At 41.3% G+C, this 22,644-nt stretch overlaps 1 protein-coding gene across 9 annotated transcripts in view; it reads right to left on the reverse strand.

Annotated features, from left to right (window-relative positions):
* The window catches only part of PDGFD (platelet derived growth factor D), a 163,578-nt gene that overhangs the window by 41,250 nt on the left and 99,684 nt on the right, over positions 1-22,644 (reverse strand). For 5 of the 9 annotated variants that reach the window (XR_005582873.1, XM_039481804.1, XM_039481795.1 and 2 more), the window contains one exon: positions 1,773-1,844. The exons of the other annotated variants lie outside the window; for them this stretch is intronic. Coding sequence is in view for 4 of the 5 variants with exons in the window: in XM_039481804.1 (XP_039337738.1) it covers positions 1,773-1,844 (72 nt within the window). In the remaining variant the exon portion in view is untranslated. The remainder of the gene's footprint in view (positions 1-1,772; positions 1,845-22,644) is intronic. 9 annotated transcript variants of the gene reach the window in all.

Raw genomic sequence — 22,644 nt, forward strand, 5'->3', positions numbered from 1 at the left:
AAAAAATTATTTATTCCAACTAGAAGCATTAAAAGACCAAGAAATGAAGGTTGTATGATGTCAATATTCAATAAATCTTGGAGTACTGGAGAAGTTCCAGAAGACTGGAGGAAAGGTGTCTGAAGGACAGAAAATTGTGCCAATTTTTTAAAGGGTAAACAGGGTGACCTAGGTAACTGTAGGCCAGTCAGCCTGACATTGGTCCCGAGCAAAATAATGGAGTGACTGATACAGGACTTGATTAATAAAAATTAAAGAAGGGTAATGAAATTAATGCAAACCAATATGGGTTTATGGAAAATAGATCCTGTTTAAACTAACTTGAAAGTACATGTTTTAACTTTATCAATCATAGTGTTGATGTAATACGCTTAGACTTCTGCAAGGGGTTTGACTTAGCACCACATGACATTTTGATAAAAAACTACAATGTTGTAATCTTAACATGGATTTAAAACTGGCTAACTGATAGGTCTCAAAATGTAACAGTGGGAAACTGTCATCGAGCATGTCTATTTCAGTGAGTTCCCTCAGGGATTAGTTCGTGGACCTACACTAGTTAACATTTTTTGTCAATGACCTGGAAGAAGACATAAAATCATCACTGATAAAGTTTGCAGATGACACAAAAATTGGGAGACTTGTAAATATTGAAGAGGCCAGGTCTCTGATTCAGAGCAATCTGGATTGGTTGGTAAACTATGTGCAAACAAGCAATATGCATTTTAATATGGCTAAATGTAAATGTATACCTCTTGGAGGAAAAAATGTAGACCATACTTGCATGATGAGGAACTCTTCCTGGGAAGCAGTGACTGAAAAAGGTTTGGGGGTTGTGGTAGATAATCAGCTGAACATGAGCTCCCAATGTGGCCAAAAGAGAGAATCTAATCTTTTGATGCATTAGACCTTGATAAATTAGAACCCTCTGGAGAGAGTTCAGAGAAGAGTCTAAGTATTTACACGGGGAACAAGTATTTAAAAATGGGCACTACAATCTAGCAGAGAAAGGTATAACACAATCCAATAGCAAAGTTGAAACTTTGAAAAATTGAGGCTGGAAATAAGGTATACATTTTTAACAGTGAAACAGTGAAAGTAATTAACCATTGCAACCATTTATGAAGTGTCATGTGGTTCTCCATCATTGACAATTTTAAAATCATAATTGGATGTTTTGCTAAAAGATATGCTCTAGGAATTATTTTAGGGAAGGTCTATGGTATATAGTGCTGTACAGGAGGTCAAATGAGATGATCACAATGCTCCCTTCTGGCCTTAGAATCGATGAATCTATATAAAGATTTTGAAACACAAACACAGCCTGATATTCAGCTTGTGCAAAATATATAAATCAGTCCTAATAACAGAACTTCATGATAAAGGCATTTAAACTATAGGGCCAGATCCTCAGCTATACCAATTCACACCAACTGAAAATACGCCCCGCAATGTGTTTTAATTTGGTAGTCAATACAGGGTGAAACTGGAGGACCAGATTCTCCACTGGTTTAAATCAGCGTTGCTCTATTGACTTCAATTGCAAGTAAGATCACACAAACACAAATTATGTGGTGTGAATATGACACAAGAGAATTTAACGTAAAGCCTGCTAGACCATCAATAAATCTGTCATAGCTTTCTCTCTTCCACAGTAAGGAAGGAACCTAGCTATTTTCAAATCCAGAGTCCACATGCATAGCTATATATAATGCTCTACATTTTGCTAAAGAGCACAGTAAAAAATATTAAATGTCCAAAAATTCACACACTTGCTTATTCAAAGCTTTTGCTCTCTCCTGCTCTCTTCCTGAAGTGCTTCTTTCCCTCAGTCCACCCTCTACCTGAGATAATCAAAAGCACATGATTTCTTTAGGTACCTTTGGGTTATAAATTTTAGGTTATCCAACCAGAGAACACAAACTATACGTCATTTAGGTGGCAAGTGACATTGCAGATATCCAACTGTGCATATTTAAAGTGGACAATTTGCAAACAATCCACAGACAATTTATTTGCACAAATTATGTATCTATTATTGTAAACAGCAAATGCTATAACCAGTTCACAAATAACACAGGAAAAAGGACATTTGCCAAATTACTTTGAAATTGTTCATCCAGTTCTAGTTAATAGTCTTACTTTGATGTTAGATAGGAACCAATTCAACAGGCCCACAGATCCCCTGATAACATTTGCCAGTTTCAGAACTTTGCAACCAACTCCCCCCCATCATTAATTACCCTTCTGCACTCCCAAGAGAAGTGGCATTGAGTTCTGAAACATTAATTTAACACAGGGACAATTTGTATTCTCAACTGTTTAGAGGAGACTACAGATACAATATCTTCTTATGCTTGAAATGACTCTACTCTCTTATGTTACCGAATAGTAGAGATAAGGCAACAGTGAGTTTTTTTGAGATAGCTGTTGCCAAGTGGTTGAGATGATTAGGGGCACCACCTGCTTCTTGGATCTCACTGACTGCACATTTTGTTTTGGTGATTATACTTCATCTACTAAAACTCAACATAAACCATTCATTCCTAGATGGCTTTGTTCCACCACCCCTTAAAGCAGCTGCAGCCATTTCTGGCTTCTAAAGAGCTTTCAACCCAAACACAGTTCTGAGTTAATTTTAATCTATTGGCTCCAGCTCCCAGTTATTTAAAGGAATTGCATCAAAGTAGTTTCTTTTCTCCTTTGCCTTCTATATTCATAACAATCCCATGGAGATATGTTTAGGTATCACATTTAGGTATCACATACTATCTGACGAGCTCATGCTGGTTTGTTTTTGTAGGGTTTGCACATGAGTACTAGGCTTCTGGCCATTTTGTAGTCATTATTTTCAAGCAGAAATAAACAAACATTTGTTTAAAAAAACCCAAAACTATATTTGCACTTAATATTGGAAAAATAGGGAGGTAACAATTTGGACCTTTCTGATTGAATTAAAGCTCCTACTCCCAATCTTCAGAGCCCTGAATGGACTTGACTTGCCTCAGTCAAAGATTGCCTATCCATCCACAAACCACCAAGACGACCACATTCCACAGATATGATACAGCCAGTAAAACCCAGAATGATACTCAGGATCAAGGTACAGGGAAAATATCCAAGGGGTGGAGGGAACAGGAGATCTGAGAGGGCCTGAACCTGACATATCTAAACATAAGCCCCACCTCTTTAATAAGCCCCTCTCCCAGAAGAGTCATCGCCACCCATGGTCATTCTAAGTGAAAAGATAGAGGAAGAGAGAAAAGAAAAGTAAAAAAAGAAAAACCAAAGTCAGGAACATGAAAAGCAGAAAAAGTTGAGCCCTATTTCTGCTCAGATGCCAGAGTGATAAATGTCTGAGACACATCATCAAACGGACTGTGTAGAATTATCCTGATGTCAGAGATGATTTTGGTGAGTCATCAGAGATTAGGAAAGGAATGTCCAATCAGTTCTAGTCTAGGAGCATAAAAGTAGTTGGAACTTTTTTTTTTTTGGGTCGCTAGTTGGAACATCTTACTATGACATAAGGAAGCAGGGAATAGGACAGAGGAGGCCCTACAGGGAAAACCCTTGAAATGGCAAACCATAAGGAAAAAATGTTTTAAATTCTGTTAATATTTAAGTGACTAAAGGCAAGGAAGTAAATGTAAGGTGGGAATATTATCTGTTTACAGACAGACAGATCAGATTATAGAAGAACTTCCTGCATCCAGATTCTCACAACAGAAGCTACCCTAGTATACTTTAATATTCCAGGCATAAATTGTGGCGAGACTAGGTTTTATTTCCCCCTTCTCCCCCTCCCCCGTAATTGGCTTCAGTGCTGATATGCTTACAGAGGAGTGAACCCCGTAATCATCACATATAATAAAGTGACAGGTATTTAAGTGAAATAATAGAAAAATGGAAAGAACAGTGTTATATCAAGCAAGAAGCATTAGTAAAGCTACAACTCCATTAAAGAAACACTGTGATAAATACACTTGTGCACTTGGGCTGTTTCATGATAATTTTTCAGGAAGTGCTGTAGCACACAGCAACTTTGGTTTTCAAGATGAATAGAAATGACACAGGCATAAATTAGAAGCTGCCTGTAAATTTGCTCACTTACCATAATTTCAATTAATCACATAGTGTGTTTTCACTTTCTAATCCCTGCAGTATTTATTAATAGCTCTTCTAGGGGTGTCTAAGGATATCTGCTTCCATAAAATAAGATTCTGAGTAGGAACAGAGAAGCTGTATTACTTCTATATACAGTAGGGAAGAGACCACTACTCTGTCCTGTTCTGGTAGCCACACTATAAACAAGATGCTGCAAAATTAGGGAAGGTTCAGAGAAGAGCTATAAGAATAGTTTGTCATCTGGAAATCATGCCTTGCAATGTAAAACTAAAGGAGGTCAGTGCTGGGCGTTGGTCCACCTGTGGCACATAATGGATCAGTATTCTGTGGGCTGTAATACGTCAGTCTAATTTCAATTGTTGGGATCAGTTTGTGGGGGCTGGGTGGTGTTGGTGGCCTGTGATGTACAGGAGGTCAGACTAGATGATCTGGTGGTCCCTTCTGGCCTTAAACACTATGATTCTGTGACTCTTAGGGGAAGGTTAGGCAGTGACTTGATCATGAGCTATAATTATCTACACAAGGGGACGTCTGATACTAGAAGGTTCTTTAGCTTACAAAGTGGCTGTAAACTGAAGTCAGCAAAGTTCAAATGGAAAATAAAGAACATATTTTAACAGTGAGGGTAAGTAACCAGTGAAACAAATTACCAAGGGATGTGGTAAATTCTTCATTGCTTGCAATCTTCAAATCATAGTTTGGATACCTTTCTTCAATTATATGCTCCAGTTGAACCACAAGTTATAGAATTGATGCAGGAATCTCTGGGTGAAATTCTATAACTTGTGTTATGCAGGAGGACAGGCTAAATGATCACAAGTCTCTCTGGCCTCAAACTCTGTGAATCTATGATTGAGTTTGCTGCTTGCTCATATTTTCAAACAAGCCTCAACCTGGATGCTAAAACCAGACCTGCCATTCTGCAACTGCAAATCACCTCCATGAGTAAATAACAGAAGGGATGTACCTACTACCTGATTTCCAGAAGGTTTCCCAGAATTTGGGAGTTAAATTACAGATTTAAGGCCCAATACAAAGCCCACTGATATCACTGGACTTTGGATTAGGCCATTAAAGTTAGCAGTATGTTTTTTTAAAACCCTTTTTATTACCCCCTTAAAAGTTTAATGGTATCTTCAACTGGATGCTCCCTTCCATTAGATAATGTATCTGTCCAAAGAAAATATCATAATGCATGGCTAACCAATCAATCTGATTGAATGAGCACTCCTAAGGGTCTTATAAATGTAGAAAGAAGGTTATTAATAAGGAGAGTTGATAGGTTAATTTCCAGATATTCCTGCACTCATTAGCAACAGCAGCAATAAGAATAAACAGTAAACATTTGAAAGGCAGGAAGGGGATATGAGGACGTCCTTTCATTGATTGCCCTCATGGATAGAGGAAAAACAGCAGGTTAGCATTATGGAGTTGATACCTCCACATTGGCAGTGTTAGGAGAAACCCTGTGGAAAAGTCCTATAGAATTTAATAGGGATGAACCCAATACAGTTCTACAGAAAATACCCTAAAACCCTATGGAATTTAATAGAAATGATATCCTTTTTGAAATTCATTGAGTTCATAGAATCATAGAATCATAGAATTCAAGATCAGAAGGGACCATTATGATCATCTAGTCTGACCTCCTGCAAGATGCAGGCCACATAAGCCGATCCACCCACTCCTTAGCAAGCGACCCCTGCCCCATGCTTTGGAGGAAGGCGAAAAACCTCCAGGGCCATTGCCAATCTTCCCTGGAGGAAAATTCCTTCCCGACCCCAAATATGGCGGTCAGCTGAACCCCGAGCATGCGGGCAAGACTCTCCAGCCAAACCCTCTGGAAAAGGTTATATCATACCATTGACCCATTGTACTATTTACCAGTGTGGCACTTAATTGACCTATTGACTAAGCCCGTTATCCTATCATACCATCTCCTCCATAAACTTATCTAGCTTAATCTTAAAGTCATGGACCCCAGCTGCCACTAGATATCAGTAGCTATAATCCTATAATCAATTCTGGCTATGTTAATACGAGTGTGAAATGACATCCAGAATCACTTCTGATCAGTGCTGACATATTCACTTTTTATAGTAGAATAGTAAGTCTGAGATTCCAAACACTATAAAAGAAGACTAAAGTTTTCAGGTATAATTGTGATCTAAGTCAGTCTCAGCTTGATGTGTCTATTTGATGTGTCTCAATGGCTATTAGCCAGGATGGGCAGGGATGGTGTCCCTAGCCTCTGTTTGACAGAAGCTGGGAATGAGCGACAGCGGCTGGAACACTTGATGATTCCCTGTTCTGTTCATTCCCTCTGGGGCACCTGGCATTGGCCACTGTCGGAAGACAGGGTACTGGGCTAGACTGGTCAATAATCCTTTTATTCCTTCCCCTGTTATTGGAATAACGGCAATGGGGTGAGGGGTATAGGTATGTTATAAGAAAGTCCAAGGCACATACCACTTGACATTTAACTGAACTATCATAAAAGGAGGGTAACATTTTATCCCATATAAGGCAGCAGCTCTGCCTTTGAAAAACAAGATGCCAACTAACATTAAGCTGCTGTTGAGCTTCCCCTCTGATGCATGTAGCAATGTGAGAGGCACAAGAATCTCTACTGGTATGATGTACAAAGTGGGCATTAGGTTTAATTATTTTCAATTTATAAAATATGTCCATCCTGGGCCTATAAGGGCCAGTTTGTTAACATCTGGCACTCGGGTGCATACCACAAAGTTAAATGATTGTGAACAAAATGTAAATCAACAGCATTAAATGTAAATATTCAGCTGTCACTCTGAGGTCATTTTTAACAGAGCCGCAGATTTCAGCACTACACTGTGCTGAATAGGTGCTTACTGGCATGAGGTCTGCTGCAGGAGTTCAAAGCTGTGTACTGACAGTGGTGGAGAAGGTGGTTTTGTAACACCAATTCTCCCTGCTTGAACACACTGACCCCAGGAGTCGGAATCTCATTCTTAATGCAGAATCCAATGCCATTGAGAGGACTCTGGTGAACTTCTGTCATGCTGACTGACAGTGTTTGGAGGCAGCTTCCTCGGTAATAGGTAAAAGCTGCTCTGAGCAAAATTGAACCTCCCCTCCCAAATAATTAAAAAATAAATAAACGTTGACAATTTACTAGCCCGACAGCGCCCAGGTGGGCAAAGAAGTCCTTCAAATGAACAGAAAGCACTGACAGCATGTGTAGTTAAGCTAGTACTACCCTTGGTGTGACTGATCCCAAAGTGTGCCCGTACTGAATGGTCCTGTAATTAGGATTATGCAGGGGGAAAAATATTAAAGAAGGAAAAACTCCTAGGAAACAAGATTATTTTTCCTGCACCCTTGTTTCTAGGAAATTAAGCACATTCCACATATTGTGGAAAATAAAACATAAAAATCACTTACAAATATAACCTATGTATCTTTAATATTCCAAATTCTCTCTTTTCTCATTAGGATGATTTGTTAAGTGCTCTGATGTGCTCAGGAAATGCTGAGCTGAGATTTGGGTGAAACAGAAGGTGGGGAAAATGCTTTAACTGAATCTAAGCAGATTTAGCTCTAATGCTGGGATACAATGTAAAAAAATACCGGTGAGGGACATTAGCTGCTCCAACAGCAATCCCAGCTATTGATTTCTTTTGAAGGTTCCATTTGTTTTGAGTTCACTCCCAAGGGAGTCCATTTAATTTTGCAGTAAACATGCCTCAGAAGCATGTGTCATGTTCAGAGGGATAATGCAAAGCAAAACACTTTGTTCACCCTCACGTTTTGACTGGCAGACGTGGCTCTTTTAAGGACGACTACAAATGCTATATAAACTTTCTATGATAATAACAATAGAAAAAACCAACCACCACCAAACCCCCCAAGAATCACAACTTTGCAGAATACAAGCATCATCTTCTGCCAGCGTTTTAGTTTACTGATGGAATCAAAAGCTGCTGATTTACTGCAAACAGTGAAGAATATTGCTTATTTGGATTATTTTAACCTGACCTCAGCCTAATAATTAGAGAAGGAAAAAAAACAACTTCGTTTTCAGCACCAGTTCTATGTGTTTCCACAAATTATTACTCATGTTAAAACTTTTCACACTTCTGTTTTTTACCTACTATTGTTACAAGTAACACTTAAGATTCCTATAACTGATACAGATTACATAGAAATAACATTTTCTATATTCTTGTCCAATTTGTTTACAAGATTCCATTTAAAAAATGTAAATGGAGAAAAAGAATCAGAACCAGATACTGTACTCAATCATAGGGGGAAACTCAAAGGACTAATGCCAAAGAAAGGCTGGGGGTGATAACAGAGAAAAGACTTGATGCTAGTTTGCAGTGTGATACAGTGACACAAAAAGCCAAGGCGACTTTGGGCTGCATACACAGATACTACATCATGGACCAGGGAGGTGATAGCTCCACTCGCTGCATCACTAGGGATACCATATTGTCTAATGAGGAGCTCCAAGAAGCATTATGGCTCTTAGGTACCATATCCAACAGAGCAACGAGGCACACTGTGGGAGCACAGCTGTTATTACACACCCCTTAAGGGGCGGTAGCATGCCCCACCCTTCGGTGGGGCAGGGGTGGGTGGGGTCACGTCTTTGTGTCCATCCATCTCCCATGGCTGCGCTGGAGGGAAGCAGTCACTGTGCTCAGGTGACTGCAAGGTCTGCCACTGTGGTTGTCCCTGCAAGGAGACTAAAGGAAGGAAACACGGGGAGGAAACTCTCCGCACCTTCAGGCAGCAACCTTTCACTATCTAGCCCAAAGTTTTTAGTCTTTACTGAGCACCTGTCAGTGTTTTTTTTAACTACAATCAGGCCGCAGCTGGTCATTTTTAACTTTGATTTGTTTTAATGTAACTTACCTTCCCCACCCACTTCTTTGTTCAGGCTGAGAAGCTCTAGTAAATAGGCACTGCTGAGGCAGAAAACCTACATTTGTGCTAGCCCATGGATATCATGGAGTTAGCAATATAAGAACTTTCCATGTTTTTAATCTATTTCTTAATGCACCTGGAAAATGTACTTGAACCAGCACTGAGCCAGTAGTGCAAGCACTGAAAGCTACTGCTAAGGTGAGAAGGCAGAGAGTTTACTTTCACACATTTGTGATGGAGATAAATTATGTATTCGGGGAGTGGAGTGTCCTATTTTTTGCTGCTTTGCATTACCTGACCTGAGTGCCTTTTCTTCTCAGAGGTTTAGTAATGCTGATTTTTCCTTATCAACTCACATGTTTATAGAAAAGGAAGTGGATGTCATAAGCTAAAATATGATGGGTAGGCACTGGCTATCTGTTATTCACATACATAAAATGATTATGCAGGACCTTGTTTACATTATGCACCCTTACAGGACAGGAGGCACTCAGTTATAAAGGCATATATTACACTACACATTCTGATAGCACCTAAAACATTCACAAAATAACTGGGATCAGGTGGGATGCAGATATTCCTTGCAGACAGGCTTGGCCCTTGTCTTCTCAGCAGCTGAATATTGCAGGCCCTTATGGACAGGTACCGTAGATCCGAAACTTATCAACATGCAACTGAACACTGCTCTGAGAATTGTCACAGGAGTGCTGAAGTCAACACCAACAGTCTGGCTCCCCATCTTTGTGCATATCATACCACCATCCCTCCGAAGACAAGCAGCCACAATACAAGAATACGACCATATAACCAACCCAGACTTGCTCATCTACAAAGATCTCCAACTCTTCCCAAAATGTTGCCTTAAGTCCAGGAACCCCTTCTGGTTAGCTGTCAAAATCTCAGGACTTTCATCAAAAGACAAGTGACAGACACTGTGGAGAAATAGTGGGGCCAAGAAACAAGGCCTGATTATGGATCCTAAAGACCAACCACTTGGCTTCACCATGGCACGTAAGATGGATCACGGCAAACCACATCGGAATCTCACACGGGCATTGCAGTTACTTCCTACACAAATGGGAAATGAAAGACAGCCCGTTATATGAACGTGGAGAAGACATCCAAACCATGGAACATCTAGTGAACCTCTGCTCTCTAAGACCCTTCTCTGGAGTGCCAGCCTTTATTCTCTTCATGCCAGTGGAAGCAACTGAGCAGATGGCAAGCTCAGATGTCAACTTTTAATGTTACTTTTCAAGTTGCCATACAAAAGACAAACGGGCAAGACAGTTGTAAAAATTACCATGGCTCCAGCGAAGAGAGCAGAGCTATTCTGATTTATACCAGCAGAAGATCTGGCACCACATTTTAAGACGATTTTCACAAGGAAAAGGGCTTGAGACTATTAGTTTTATTTTAACTTAAAAAAGAAAGCAGAGATTTTCCTTTAGAACAGTGTTTCCCAAACTTGAAATGCTGCTTGTTTAGGGAAAGCCCCTGGCGGGCTGGGCCAGTTTGTTTATCTGCTGTGTCCACAGGTACGGCCGATCATGGCTCCCACTGGCCGTGGTTTGCCACTACAGGCCAATGAGGGCTGCAGGAAGCGGTGCGGGCCGAGGGATGTGCTGGCCCCCCGCTTCCCGCAGCCCCCATTGGCCTGGAGCAGTGGGAGCCACGATTGGCTGGACCTACAGATGCAGCTGGTAAACAAACTGGCCCGGCCCACCAGGGACTTTCCCTAAACAAGCAGCGTCCCAAGTTTGGGAAACACTGCTTTAGAAGGACAAGATGTTAAATGGGTTCGCTTAGCTCATCAGTGGTACTAATTCTGTCATTCAGAATGATGGCAGAGAGTGGAAAGAGAATAACTAAGGACTAGATCCACAAAGGTATTTAGGATCTTCACTTCCTTTGAAATCAATGGATCCTTTGTGGATCTGGGTCTAAGTGATTAACATCCACACAAGAGCTTTTGTATAATTTACTGACACCAAGCCGCAACATGAAACCACATGCAGTAAATCCAAGAATCAGGACCCATGCACTTCTCCAGTAGGGCCCTGCTCCTGCAAACATGAGATTACTCACAGGAGTAAAGTGCTGTGTGTGTTTGTTTGCAGGTGTGGGGCCTAGTTGGGGGAAGTGATGTGCAATTTGCATGGAGTCAAGGGCGTGAGAAGAGAGAAATGCTGTAGCGAGTTTTTCAGTCATATGGAAACTCTTATTGCAAGAAATGCTGTATACCCTGAAATATATTGGGAAACAGGCACTCATTAAAAATGAGCATTTCTACAGCTGGGAACAACAGCCATAGTCTATTGCACCTGCAGCACAGAATAACATGCCCTTGAAAACAAGTTTCCCTCTTGCCATATAGCACCGTTTTATATATTTAAAACAGTTCACCAAGCAAAAGCGATTAAGATGAATTAATCTTATTTGCTAGGTCAGAGAAGAGAAAGCCATCCCCATTCACATTTGATATCGCTGAATAACAACATGTACATGGATTCCTCAGCTCTAAACAACAACAATATTTTTAGGCCCTGATCCTGCAGTCAACTTTTGTATGGGCCTACTCTTGTGCCTATGCAGAGTCACTTACCGGCTCAAGGCTTTAATTATTAATCAGTCCAAGTTCTTCTCACAGACAATGAGACTATAGCCCAGACAAACTGGACTGTGTTTTTGTTGGAACTATACAATTAGTGGATTTGAAGGGAGAGCAGGAAACGTGATCCATCTCTGTTCTAGCAGAGCATTTGTAACAGCGTCTCGTAAAATCTTATTTCAAAAATAATTCAATTCAGCCTGGATACAAACAGTCATGTGGATTCAAAAGTAGGTGAGGGAATGCTTACAAAGGGTTATCACAAATAGCAAAGCACTCAGCTGTGAGACAGTGTCTAGTGGAGTAGCACAGGGATCAGTGGTAGGTAGGGTACGATTTCATTTAGACATAAATTTGATGACCAGCTTTATTTATTTCCAGAAAATGGAGTAAGAAGTATGAGAACAACATTTTCAGATTATATTACATTAGGAGGAGCTGTGAACACCATCGAGGGCATAGAAAGATTAAAAAGATGGTCAGAAATAACACAGTAAGGGTACGTCTACACTACGGACGACTATCTATTGCGCATTTGTTTTTTTTTTAAGATTTTTTTTTAAAAATCGTGTGCCGTCAAACACACACATTAAATCGTGGTGGGCCACCCCCCCACGAGTCTAGCGCGATTTCTGATTTCTGACTGTGTGGGTAGCTAGTTAGCTATCTCCCATAGTTCCCCCAGCCTCCCGCTCTCTCCGCCCCCTTTGAATTTCGGGTTGAGAAAAGATTCTTCCTGAAAAGGTGAAAGCTAATACGTCCCAGTCTGAGATATTCCAAGGGAAAGAAAATCCTGGAAGCTTTAGGGCTGAGGACATGTTTACACTGCCCTGCAGTTTAGAGTAAGGGGGTGTTAATAGCAGTGTGCACCAAAGCGCTGTACTGTAACTCCCCCATGTGGACATTGCAGGCACAAACTTAAAGGTCCAGAGTTCGTACTAATGTAGTCCTCTTCAAAGAGCACCATTAAGTTCGTGCCTCTACTGCAATACACCACTTTAGTCCTAATAGCGGGGCAGTGTAGAAATGCTCTTACAGCCTGTGCTGTCATGTCTTCGTTGCTATTTTTTGTCACTCTAGCTAGATTAAAGATAGCATAGGTATGTTTACCCAAGCTGCAAACACACCTCCAAATGCAATGTAGACTTTCCCTAAGATGACAGTGGAAAGCAAATTAGACATGTGTTTCCCCTGTTTTATGGCAGTCAAAGGGGACAGTGTAATTTTGAGTTATATATGCAGAAGCAGAGGCAATAGTGTCTCCCAACACAGATCTAGTGCAGTCTCACTTGAATCTTTGGATTCAGCTCACCTCACTTCTAGAAAGACATTGGAATCGGGTGGGGAGGGTAGTTTGGGAATTCAGAGAAGAGCAACAAAAATGTTGAGGAGGTTGGAGGGACTGTTCTATGTGCAAAGTTAAAAAGCTAAATAGGACATTATTGCCTGTCTAAGAGATAACTAAGGGGTTGGGGGCATGAAGACACACTACAATATCTGAAGGATTTAAACACCGATGAGAAAAAGAGAGTTCTTTATCATAATGGAAGGAGGTATAATAGCAAGGAATCGGATGACATTAAGACAGGGAAAATTAAGGCTATCAAGGCAAAAATTCTTTCTGACAGTGTGATTTATTAGTCTGTGTCTTCATCTCTACTTGGCATATTTAAAGCTTTACTGGACAAAACACTAATAAATGTACAATAAATAAATGACATTCCTGCACTTGGAGAAAGATGGACTTGATGACCTGAAAGCTTTTTAAAATTGTTAGATTTTTACGATTGTCTGCAGCTATGCTATAACAGAACAACAAACCACAAAAACTAAGCTAAAATGACTTTTAAAACATGGACTATTATTTAATCAAAGGCTATAAGTATTTCTGAGTGGTTATAGCTGTTACGACAAATAAGGTGATAATTTATTCTCTAAACAATGTATTCTGCAAACCATCATATCCACATTTTACCTAGTGCAGAGATTTTTTCTAGATTCAAAGAATGACAACACACCACTTTGTAGCAATTCTGAGTATGAAATGGATATTGAAGTACAAGCCTGAGATAAACACTCTAGAAGTATGTGTCAGCCTTTATAAGGTAACATTGACGTGTAGTGGAATAAATAATGTTGGTGTAATTCAAAACTGGAAGTCGAGCTTCAGAGGCCCACCTCTCTGCACGACTGGAAAGACACACAGGTCTTGTATTCATTTAAAAGACATCAATAACCTAGCCTCCTGTGAAGGCGTTTCACAAGTTTTCCAATATGGTTTTAAAGGGAGCTTGGGAGTCCAACATTTGTCTACATTCACCAGTCATCTCCTGCAGAAATCTATCAAGCAGAAGTAACCTTAAGGAGACAGATGGAGTTCCGTCCCTTCTTTGTACAGAATCTACATACGGCTAGATTCATAAAAGGATTTAGGCACCTACCTGCCACTTTAGGCATCTAAATCCCAAATTTACACATAGATTTGAACAGGGATCTGCCCTCTCTAATGACTGGGTTATGAGGTATTTTGGTGTAGGGCTCCCTCAGTCTCTGTGGCAGCTGTTCGACTGTGGCCAAGTAATTAGACAGTCAAGTCACTGGGCCAAAGAGAGAGTGCACATAGGCATGAGATCGCTATATAGCTTGGTGATTAGAGCACATTCCCCCCACTGCCCGGATCCAATCACCCTGCTCCAATGGCGATTTATTTATCCAGATTTATGCATCTCTGGTATTCACAAGTGCCCTTGTCTCCCCACTTCTGTGTTCTGTATGTACCCTTTGTTGTGTCTCATTACTAACATGACTGTAAAAAGAGCCCTGCACGGACACAAAAATGTGTATTCGCATCCAATCCGCGATCCACAAAAATTGTCTGAGGCTATCCACAGGTATCCGTGGATTTACAGAGCTCTACTTACTGTGTCCAGGATGAGGCTCTGAGGCACACCCCACGCTGGAGCTGGGTCCGGGAGAGCCGCGCAGGCAGCTGTGGGGAGCAGGTGCAGAGTCGCAGACCCTCCACCTGTCCTTGGCTGTGGGGAGAACCTGGGGGGAAGGAAAACAGCTGGGGACTGCTCTCAGCCCCCCCACACATTGCGGGCAGGTGGAGGATCCGCCATGGTTTCCCCACAGCTCCCTGGCTGAGATCCATGCTGGCCTGGCCGGGGGGGGAATGGAGGGTGGGGCCTTGGGTGGGAAGAAGCGGGGAAGGTAGAGGGGTCCACCTCTGTGAAAAGTGGACAAGCTAGGCCCCCTGTTCCAGCGCCACTGGTCACTGTTGTGTGGTGATCCGTGGAGCTGCCCTGGGGCTGCTCAGGCCCCTCACCCAGGGCAGGTGGGTGGTCTGCCGCAGATCCCTGCTGCTGCCTGCCCGGCTCTTATCATGGCTGGGCTATCCACAGATATAAAGCAGATACCGGCGGATTTGCAGGGCTTTAGCTGTAAATTATTTGAGGCAGGGAAGGCCTTTTTCTTTGTATAGCACCCAGAAAAAAGTGGTCTTCAACCCTGAATAAGGCCTCGAGGAGCTACTGTAAGAAATAATAAATATATGTTTCTTAGATGCCAATGTATATCATATACACTCCTGGTAGTAAGTTAGCCCCTCCCCTATTTTCCTGGCTATAAGTCACCTTGATCTTTTAGAAAAGCAAGCATTCCCTCTGTCACCTTTAAATCACATACACAATAAACTTCTTAGTTAACTATCACAACTGCTAGGTGCTACCAGCAGAGAACCCTGGTTCTTTAAAATTTAAAGCTGTTAATGCATCTCATTGACCCACTCCTTTAAAGAGTTGCTACATTCTATTATTTATTATTGTACTGTACTTGAGCTCATAAATTAATATTTGTCTAATCTTTGGATGTTACAAAGTGCTGTATATAGTAAGGGCTAAATAGTACCATCATGCACTTCAATTCTTGCCATTCCTTACCCAGAGTCCAAGAGTCTTATAGTGGTGTGAATCCATTAGGCTCCTAACCAGACATGATGCCTTCCCTACCTTTAACCCAGTAAAGAAGACTTTCAACAGGAATCTGCTACAATTAGGCAAATGTGAACTAAGCAGTCAAAGCATCAGGAAATGATGAGGGGAAAGGGCCAACACTTCACCACTCTGTTCAGTCAACAGCAGAGTCACCATGGACACACTTTCTGCGGCTGGGAAAACACAGACTCACATTTATTTTTAGGTGAAATGACTGCTTTGCCATTTGAAGTCTGACAGATGTCTACAACTGTTGTCTATTTTTCCTCTCCTTCAGCTCTTCTACCCACCTTGCCAAAAGCTTTGTATTCCCCCCCTCTGCCTCCCTGTGACCGACTTCCACACCTACAACCTCCACCCCCACCCGCCTGCCTCTTCACCACCTTTGATACTCTCCAAAAGCCCAGCTCTCCTAATTCCGATGCTTCCCATCAGGCAGCGTTCTTGTCAGGAAAACACCAACACTGAACTGGTCACCTGCTTCTTGTCCCCGTCCTTTGAAGCATCTCACTAACTTTCCTAAACCTGCATCCTTTATTCTTCCTGCCTACTGCCTTGGCACATCTCTCCATCTCTTCATTACCATGCTCCGTAACAACAGTGACCACTCCCAACCCTTACTGCTATTCTGTCCTCTGCAACTTGGGTGCTGCCCACTCAGCTTCACTGAGATACAAAGGTGAGAACTCATCTTTTTCTTGGCCAAGCCCACAGGCCTTTTCTCCATCCTCATCTTTCTCAGTCCTCTTCCTCAACTTCCTCTCTGAGTTTTTGTGTCTCTTTGCTTGTATGTTTTTTATCCTGTCTCTGACCACTCTGTTAGCCTTTCCATGGGTGGTTCCATTTCCTCCTCTTTCACTCTGTGTTGCTCTCACTAGCCTCCATTCTTAGTTCCCTCTTCTTCCTCTTCTTTCTTACCCATGGGTGCCTTAATCTTCTTGCTTTAAGAATAATTTCTACGTCAGTGACTCTCATATTAATCCCTCCACTCCTGATCTCTCTCTTTGTGGTCACATCTGTGACTGTCTCACCACAACCCTTCTGTTTACAGCAGCAAAATCAGACCTGTTCATGTCTCTCCCCTGAACTCCTCTCAGCACCTTCCCTTTCCACCAGAGAACATAATTCCTCCATCTGCCCCCAACCTCAGTGTCATCTTTGACTCATAACCAGGCTTAAAACCATCATAGGGAGAATTCTAGTGGTACTAAAAGACTTGTGGGACTGGAGAGAGACCACACCTCAGTGGTAACAAGACTATATTGCTATAATTCACTGTATCTAGGACTGCACGAATAAGCAGAGAAAGGGATCCAGCTTCTTCAGAATGGGACTGGCTGCTTCTCCATGACCCATGCCACCCCAAGCACATCATCCCTGTACTCTACTGACCAGGGCTTTGGAGCGGAGCCCGGAGCTGCAGGTTTTTGCCTGGAGCTGGAGCGGAGCCGGAGCACAGCTCCAAAGCCCTGCTAGTGACTCCCAGTCTACTTCTGCTGCCTGTGGGAGGCCTTAATCCTGATGTTCAAGGCCATCATCAAATCAAAGTCCAGCTATATCTATGGTCCCATAACCAACTGTGGTCCACCATGACAGCTGCATGTCCCTGGAATGATGCGGCTCAAAGAGCACAAGAGGCTGGACACAAATCATCCTGAGCTGAAGAGGACTTAGCTGTGGAATGAGCTTCCCAAGTAGGTCACACTAATTCAGAGTATGACCACTCTGGCCTTGCTGAAGAACCTTCCACTCAGAGGCGCTTTCCCAACAGAACCAAAACAGTGGGGGAAAGGAAGAAGAAAACAGAAGACTCCATATATATCCCAAGCTGTACCTCCTATACTGATGAAAGAAGGAGAGCTGAAGTGCTTCACTCGTGATTTTGTCAAGCAGACCAAGTTTACAGGGGAAGCACTTAGATACTATGGTGACAGAGCTACAGAAAACTGACAGACAGATTCTCCTCTCTGTTTTAGCCCAAGGGTTGGTGCTACACCTAGGTTATCCCCCACTGCAGAACTGTCCACGGTCAGAGGGAGCACCAACTCAGTGCTCGTGACTGGCAGCTCTCTTGAAGTGGGGGTGGCATTAATGCCTTGACACTTGAAACAGGGCAAGGGACAGCTTGACAAGAGCTGTTACAAGGATGGCCAGGCTGGAGGTGCTCAGTAGCTTGGGTAGGCCTAGGCCTAGAGCTGGCTCTGTTCACCTTCATTGCCAAGCTGTTTCTTTCTCACTCCCTAATCCATAAATTGGGTGAAATTTTATGGCCTGTGATGTACAGGAGGTCAGACTAAATGATGTAATGATCCTTTCTGGCCTTAAACGTTATCAATGTATGAATTTCTCTCTACTCCTACTGCCATAACCATAGTCCAGACCTTGGACACTGCTCACCCATATGATTCCAGACAACTTAGCTTGGTTACACACCTCTCACTTTTGCTTTCTTTGCCTAATTTTTTTGTGCTTTCTACTGTGCTGCTTTGTACATCTGCTTTGTACATCTCTTTGCTGCTATATGCTGTATAACCTCACTCTCTTCATAACACTCTTATGAAGCAGATAAACTGAGGAATGGAATTTAGAACTGCAGAGTCCCAGCCTCTGCACTAATGAAGAGAAAACTGCCTTCTTGTACAAGAGAGGTAGAAGTTAGCCAAGGTCAGGGCAACCGTTAACCGAATGAACAGAATGTTTCTTTTAACATGCAAACAGAGATTTGTAAACCTTTTCCTTGTGTGAGATTTATTCTTCTGTTCATAAGTATAGACCACTTAATACTTTTTTTAATGCTTCTTTTTAATGTTACAACTGCTCCTAAACAAAATCACCACATATAATCTCCCAAATCCTTTGTTTACATATAAATGGGGAAGCAATTTTAAAGCCTTTGAGTTGGTCTTACATAATTAGAAAGAACTTCATTTCTCCCCTCTTTGTCCCCTAGAAAGATGATCCCCTTGTTGACAATTTTATATGAGGGCGATGCACTCTAGACAAGAACACAGATGTTGGTTATCTGCCAGCATCTCAAGTAAACAGGAGTTTCATCACATGAAGTATTAGTTGTTTTTTCTGTACAGTGTTTATGAAAATATCCATCCTGTCTAACATACACGGGAAATCAAAACTTAATCAGTGAAAAATGATCAGGAGAGTGAGTGATAAGTGTGTGTAATATATATATAATATCTCACATCCCTGTAATGTGATTTATCTCATTCCTGATCATTTCATTAACAAAACCAAAATCACTCACCTGCCCCCCTCTCATCCCCTTCAAAAAAAACCCTACTGAGATTCCTTCTTTGGATTTTAAAAGCACTGAAAATAATTGCACACTATTATCATACATATTTTCACATGCAAAATATTATGTAGGTTTCCAGGCAACCTATTTTGTCTTGGAGACATCAATGAAGTGTCTGTCCTGCAAAAAAAAAAAAAGTAACCACTTAAAACCAAAGCATAGAGGACAAATATCCACATAGCCCTACACAGAAATTGGTTCAATTTGCATTTGATCTGATGAAATTCTATCACCTGTGATATACAGGAGGACAAGCCAGTGAGGTATCTTCTGGGCTCAAAAGCTCTGAATCTGTATTTGCACTGCTAGCCAACTAAGATAAGTGAATTATTTTGCTTTCATGTTAAAAATTTTAAGGAAGTTGTTATTGATGACAGTTATTACGACTTTAATTAAAAACCTTGCAGCCTGATCCTGCAATCATCATTTGCATGATTAGATCCATAGAAGACAATGTGACTAATCACTTGACAGAGAGGCATTTGTTTGAGTAGGAATGGCAGCATCAGGACCTTATTTTGTTTTCTGAGGCCTTGTCTACATTACTGGGGTAAGCCGACCTAAGTTACCCTATTCCAGCTGGAGTCAACATAGCTTAGGTCGAATTACTGCAATGCCTACAACATGCTGCATTGACAGGCAGGGGCGGCTCTAGCGATTTCGCTGCCCCAAGCACGGCGGCACGCCGCGGGGGGGGCGCTCTGCCGGTCGCCAGTCCCGCGGCTCCGGTGGACCTCCCGCAGACGTGCCTGCGGAGGGTCCGCTGGTCCCGCGGCTCCGGTGGACCTCCCACAGGCGACCCTGCGGATGCTCCACCGAAGCCGCGGGACCAGCGGACCCTCCGCAGGCACGCCTGCGGGAGGTCCACCGGAGCCGCCTGCCGCCCTCCCGGCGACCGGCAGAGCGCCCCCCGCGGCATGCCACCCCAAGCACGCGCTTGGCGTGCTGGGGTCTGGAGCCGTCCCTGTTGCCAGGAGACTCTCTCCTGTCGACTTACCTTACTCCTCTCATTCCGGTGAAGTACCAGAGTTGACCGGAGAGCACTCTGCGGTCGATTTAGCGGGTCTTCACTAGACCCACTAAATCAACTCCCGCTGCATCGATCGCAGCAGCATCGATCCCCAGTAAGCATAGACATGGCCTAAATATGCTTCGTTTGTTGGTGTTTCTTTGAAAGTCTTAATGGGACAGTGCTGAACAGTTTAAAACCAGCATTTGGACTCCATTTGTCTTCTAATCAGAGCTGATCAAAAATCTGACAAAAAACAGCAATTAATTTTTATGAACATGTCTGTCATTTTTCTTTCTATTTTTTGACTAGTGTTATTACTAGATAATCAGACAGGGAGTGTGTATCTTATATTAATAGGAAGAATATAATTCTCTATCAAATTCCCCAGGAAGATTCAAAATTTCTCATTTCTATGAAATTCTATTGGACTCTTCCATGAAAGAAGTTTCATTTGAATCAAACAAAAACCACTTTGGATGTGATGTAGCAACACCTCAATCAGTTTTATACTGGTATAATTCCACAGACTTCAGTGGAGTTACTCCTCATTAACAATGGGGTACATCAGATTTGGTTTGCAATATTAGCCACAAAAAATGAAAACTGGTTTAAAACCCCTGTATTTTCATATTTCTTAAATGGTATTACAGAGAAGAGCAGGACAAAAATTAAAATAAAAATGGAATTTGTTTTGATGCCTTACTCTGTTAACTTTCCTTTTTTAATACATTTTCTAGCTTTGTTGGAACATTTGTTGCCAGTAATACTTAAAATCAAAGTTCCCAAATATGCATTGAATTTAGAGGCCTGTTAGGGTATACAGTAACAATGTATTAATGTTAATATATAACAGATATACGCCTCTTGTAAAACAAACAAGCCAAAAATAATTACTTTAATTATCAGCTGGAATTTAACATTTTCTAATTATCCCATTTAATCAAAATCAGATGCAGGATTGAGAATTTTAATTGAAAACATCAACTTTTAATTTTATTGGACTTTTTTCATGGACTACTTCCTGATTATTACTTTATACATTCATGATAGTATGTTTTTAAAATTCAGGGCCCGATTCTGCTCATTTCCAAAAGCAGTCTCCCTGGCATGTATGAAACTACTTATGTGAGTGGGGATTTCTTGCATGTGAGCAATACAATTTTTCATTTTAACTCCTTATGTCACATTGTGTCTGATCCTGCATCAAGACTAAAATATACAATTAATCTGGCAAACCCTGTTTGCTTGCTTTGATTTTTTATTAAAGATTATTGAGATGAGCACGGTGCACATAACTAGCAGCGACCCCCTCCCAAACTCTAAAATGTCCATTTTAATTCAGGGTTGGTTTTTTTTAATAAAGTTGTGTGCATTTGTTACCAGAAAGGTTTCCCAAGGAAGTTCAAAAAATAGCCTGATGATGGAAATGGCCGTGGAGCAAAGAAAAAAGCAATTTAAATATATTTTATTTCATCTGATGCATCATATGTTTATGCATGGTCCAATAATATTTTCTAACTTGCTGCCTGCAAATGCATGCTGAGTTCAACCTTCAGGGGTCAGCGGTGTGCAGTATATCCACTGTACATACTTAGTCCTGAGAGACCGTGAAGACTACTAACTAAGGGTTGAGTCTGCTGACTATTAATCCTATGGATCTTCGAATGGACAATTTAAACTTTGAACCGCAGCTAAAGAAATTTAATCTTCATCCCATGACTACCACCTGTCCCCTACAGATTCTGAGAAAAAGAACATTTCATTTTAAGATTGTGTTTGGAGAATATTCTCTCAGATACACTAGCTAAACGGCACAACATTCTGTTTACTCACTCTATGCATTACACAGGTATAGCAACTACACTTTGAGCTTTCTAGTGCTGAATATCCTCTGCTTGAATGATAACGTTCATTTTCTCAAAACCCAACTGTCCTATACAAGCTGTATATGGTCGATACGTAACACTAGCTACTTGTAACAAAAGTTTTCTAGAAATATTAAATATACATGATGTAAAAAAGGCTGCTTAACTGCTTAAATATTTATGTATTGTGGTACTTCATGGACTGCAACAACATAAATGTTAATCTTGCTAGATTACCTTCAAATCAAACTCCAGATTCTGCCGTCTTTACTCATACGGAGTAGCGTTTTACTCCATAAGTAAGTCCAGTGTTTAAATACACGGAAGCAGCATCTGGCTCTGATTTTGCGGCCTTAAATATGTCTTTACTATATATCGCCCATATTTAGGCATGGAATGAGCTCAGTGTACAATAGTATATGCTCACACAAAAGCCATTAGCTGAAGTGAAATGGTGTAAATATTGGATTTTTCCTAGGACAAATCTAACCTTATTGCTAACAGGAATAAGAAAGTCTGAATACGTAACACTGGACTGAATAAAAAAAAATCTGGATTGTGAAGGATATGAAAACAATGACGTCAGCTTTGTTCAGTTATATTGTTATATTGCATCAAAATGATTATAATATTATTGAGGGCAATACATGGAAAACACATTTGTTTCAAAATCTACTTAGACTAATGAATATTCCTGCTTCTTTAAAAACAGAGGGCTTTCATCTCATCAAATCGATGCGTTCTACTATGCCAATACCGCTACATAACACAAAGAACACATAGAGCTTAAAACAACAGTTTGAACCTTA

This window comes from Mauremys reevesii, linkage group 1 (genome assembly GCF_016161935.1).
Source record: "Mauremys reevesii isolate NIE-2019 linkage group 1, ASM1616193v1, whole genome shotgun sequence".
In the NCBI taxonomy this organism is placed as follows: Eukaryota; Metazoa; Chordata; order Testudines; family Geoemydidae; genus Mauremys; species Mauremys reevesii.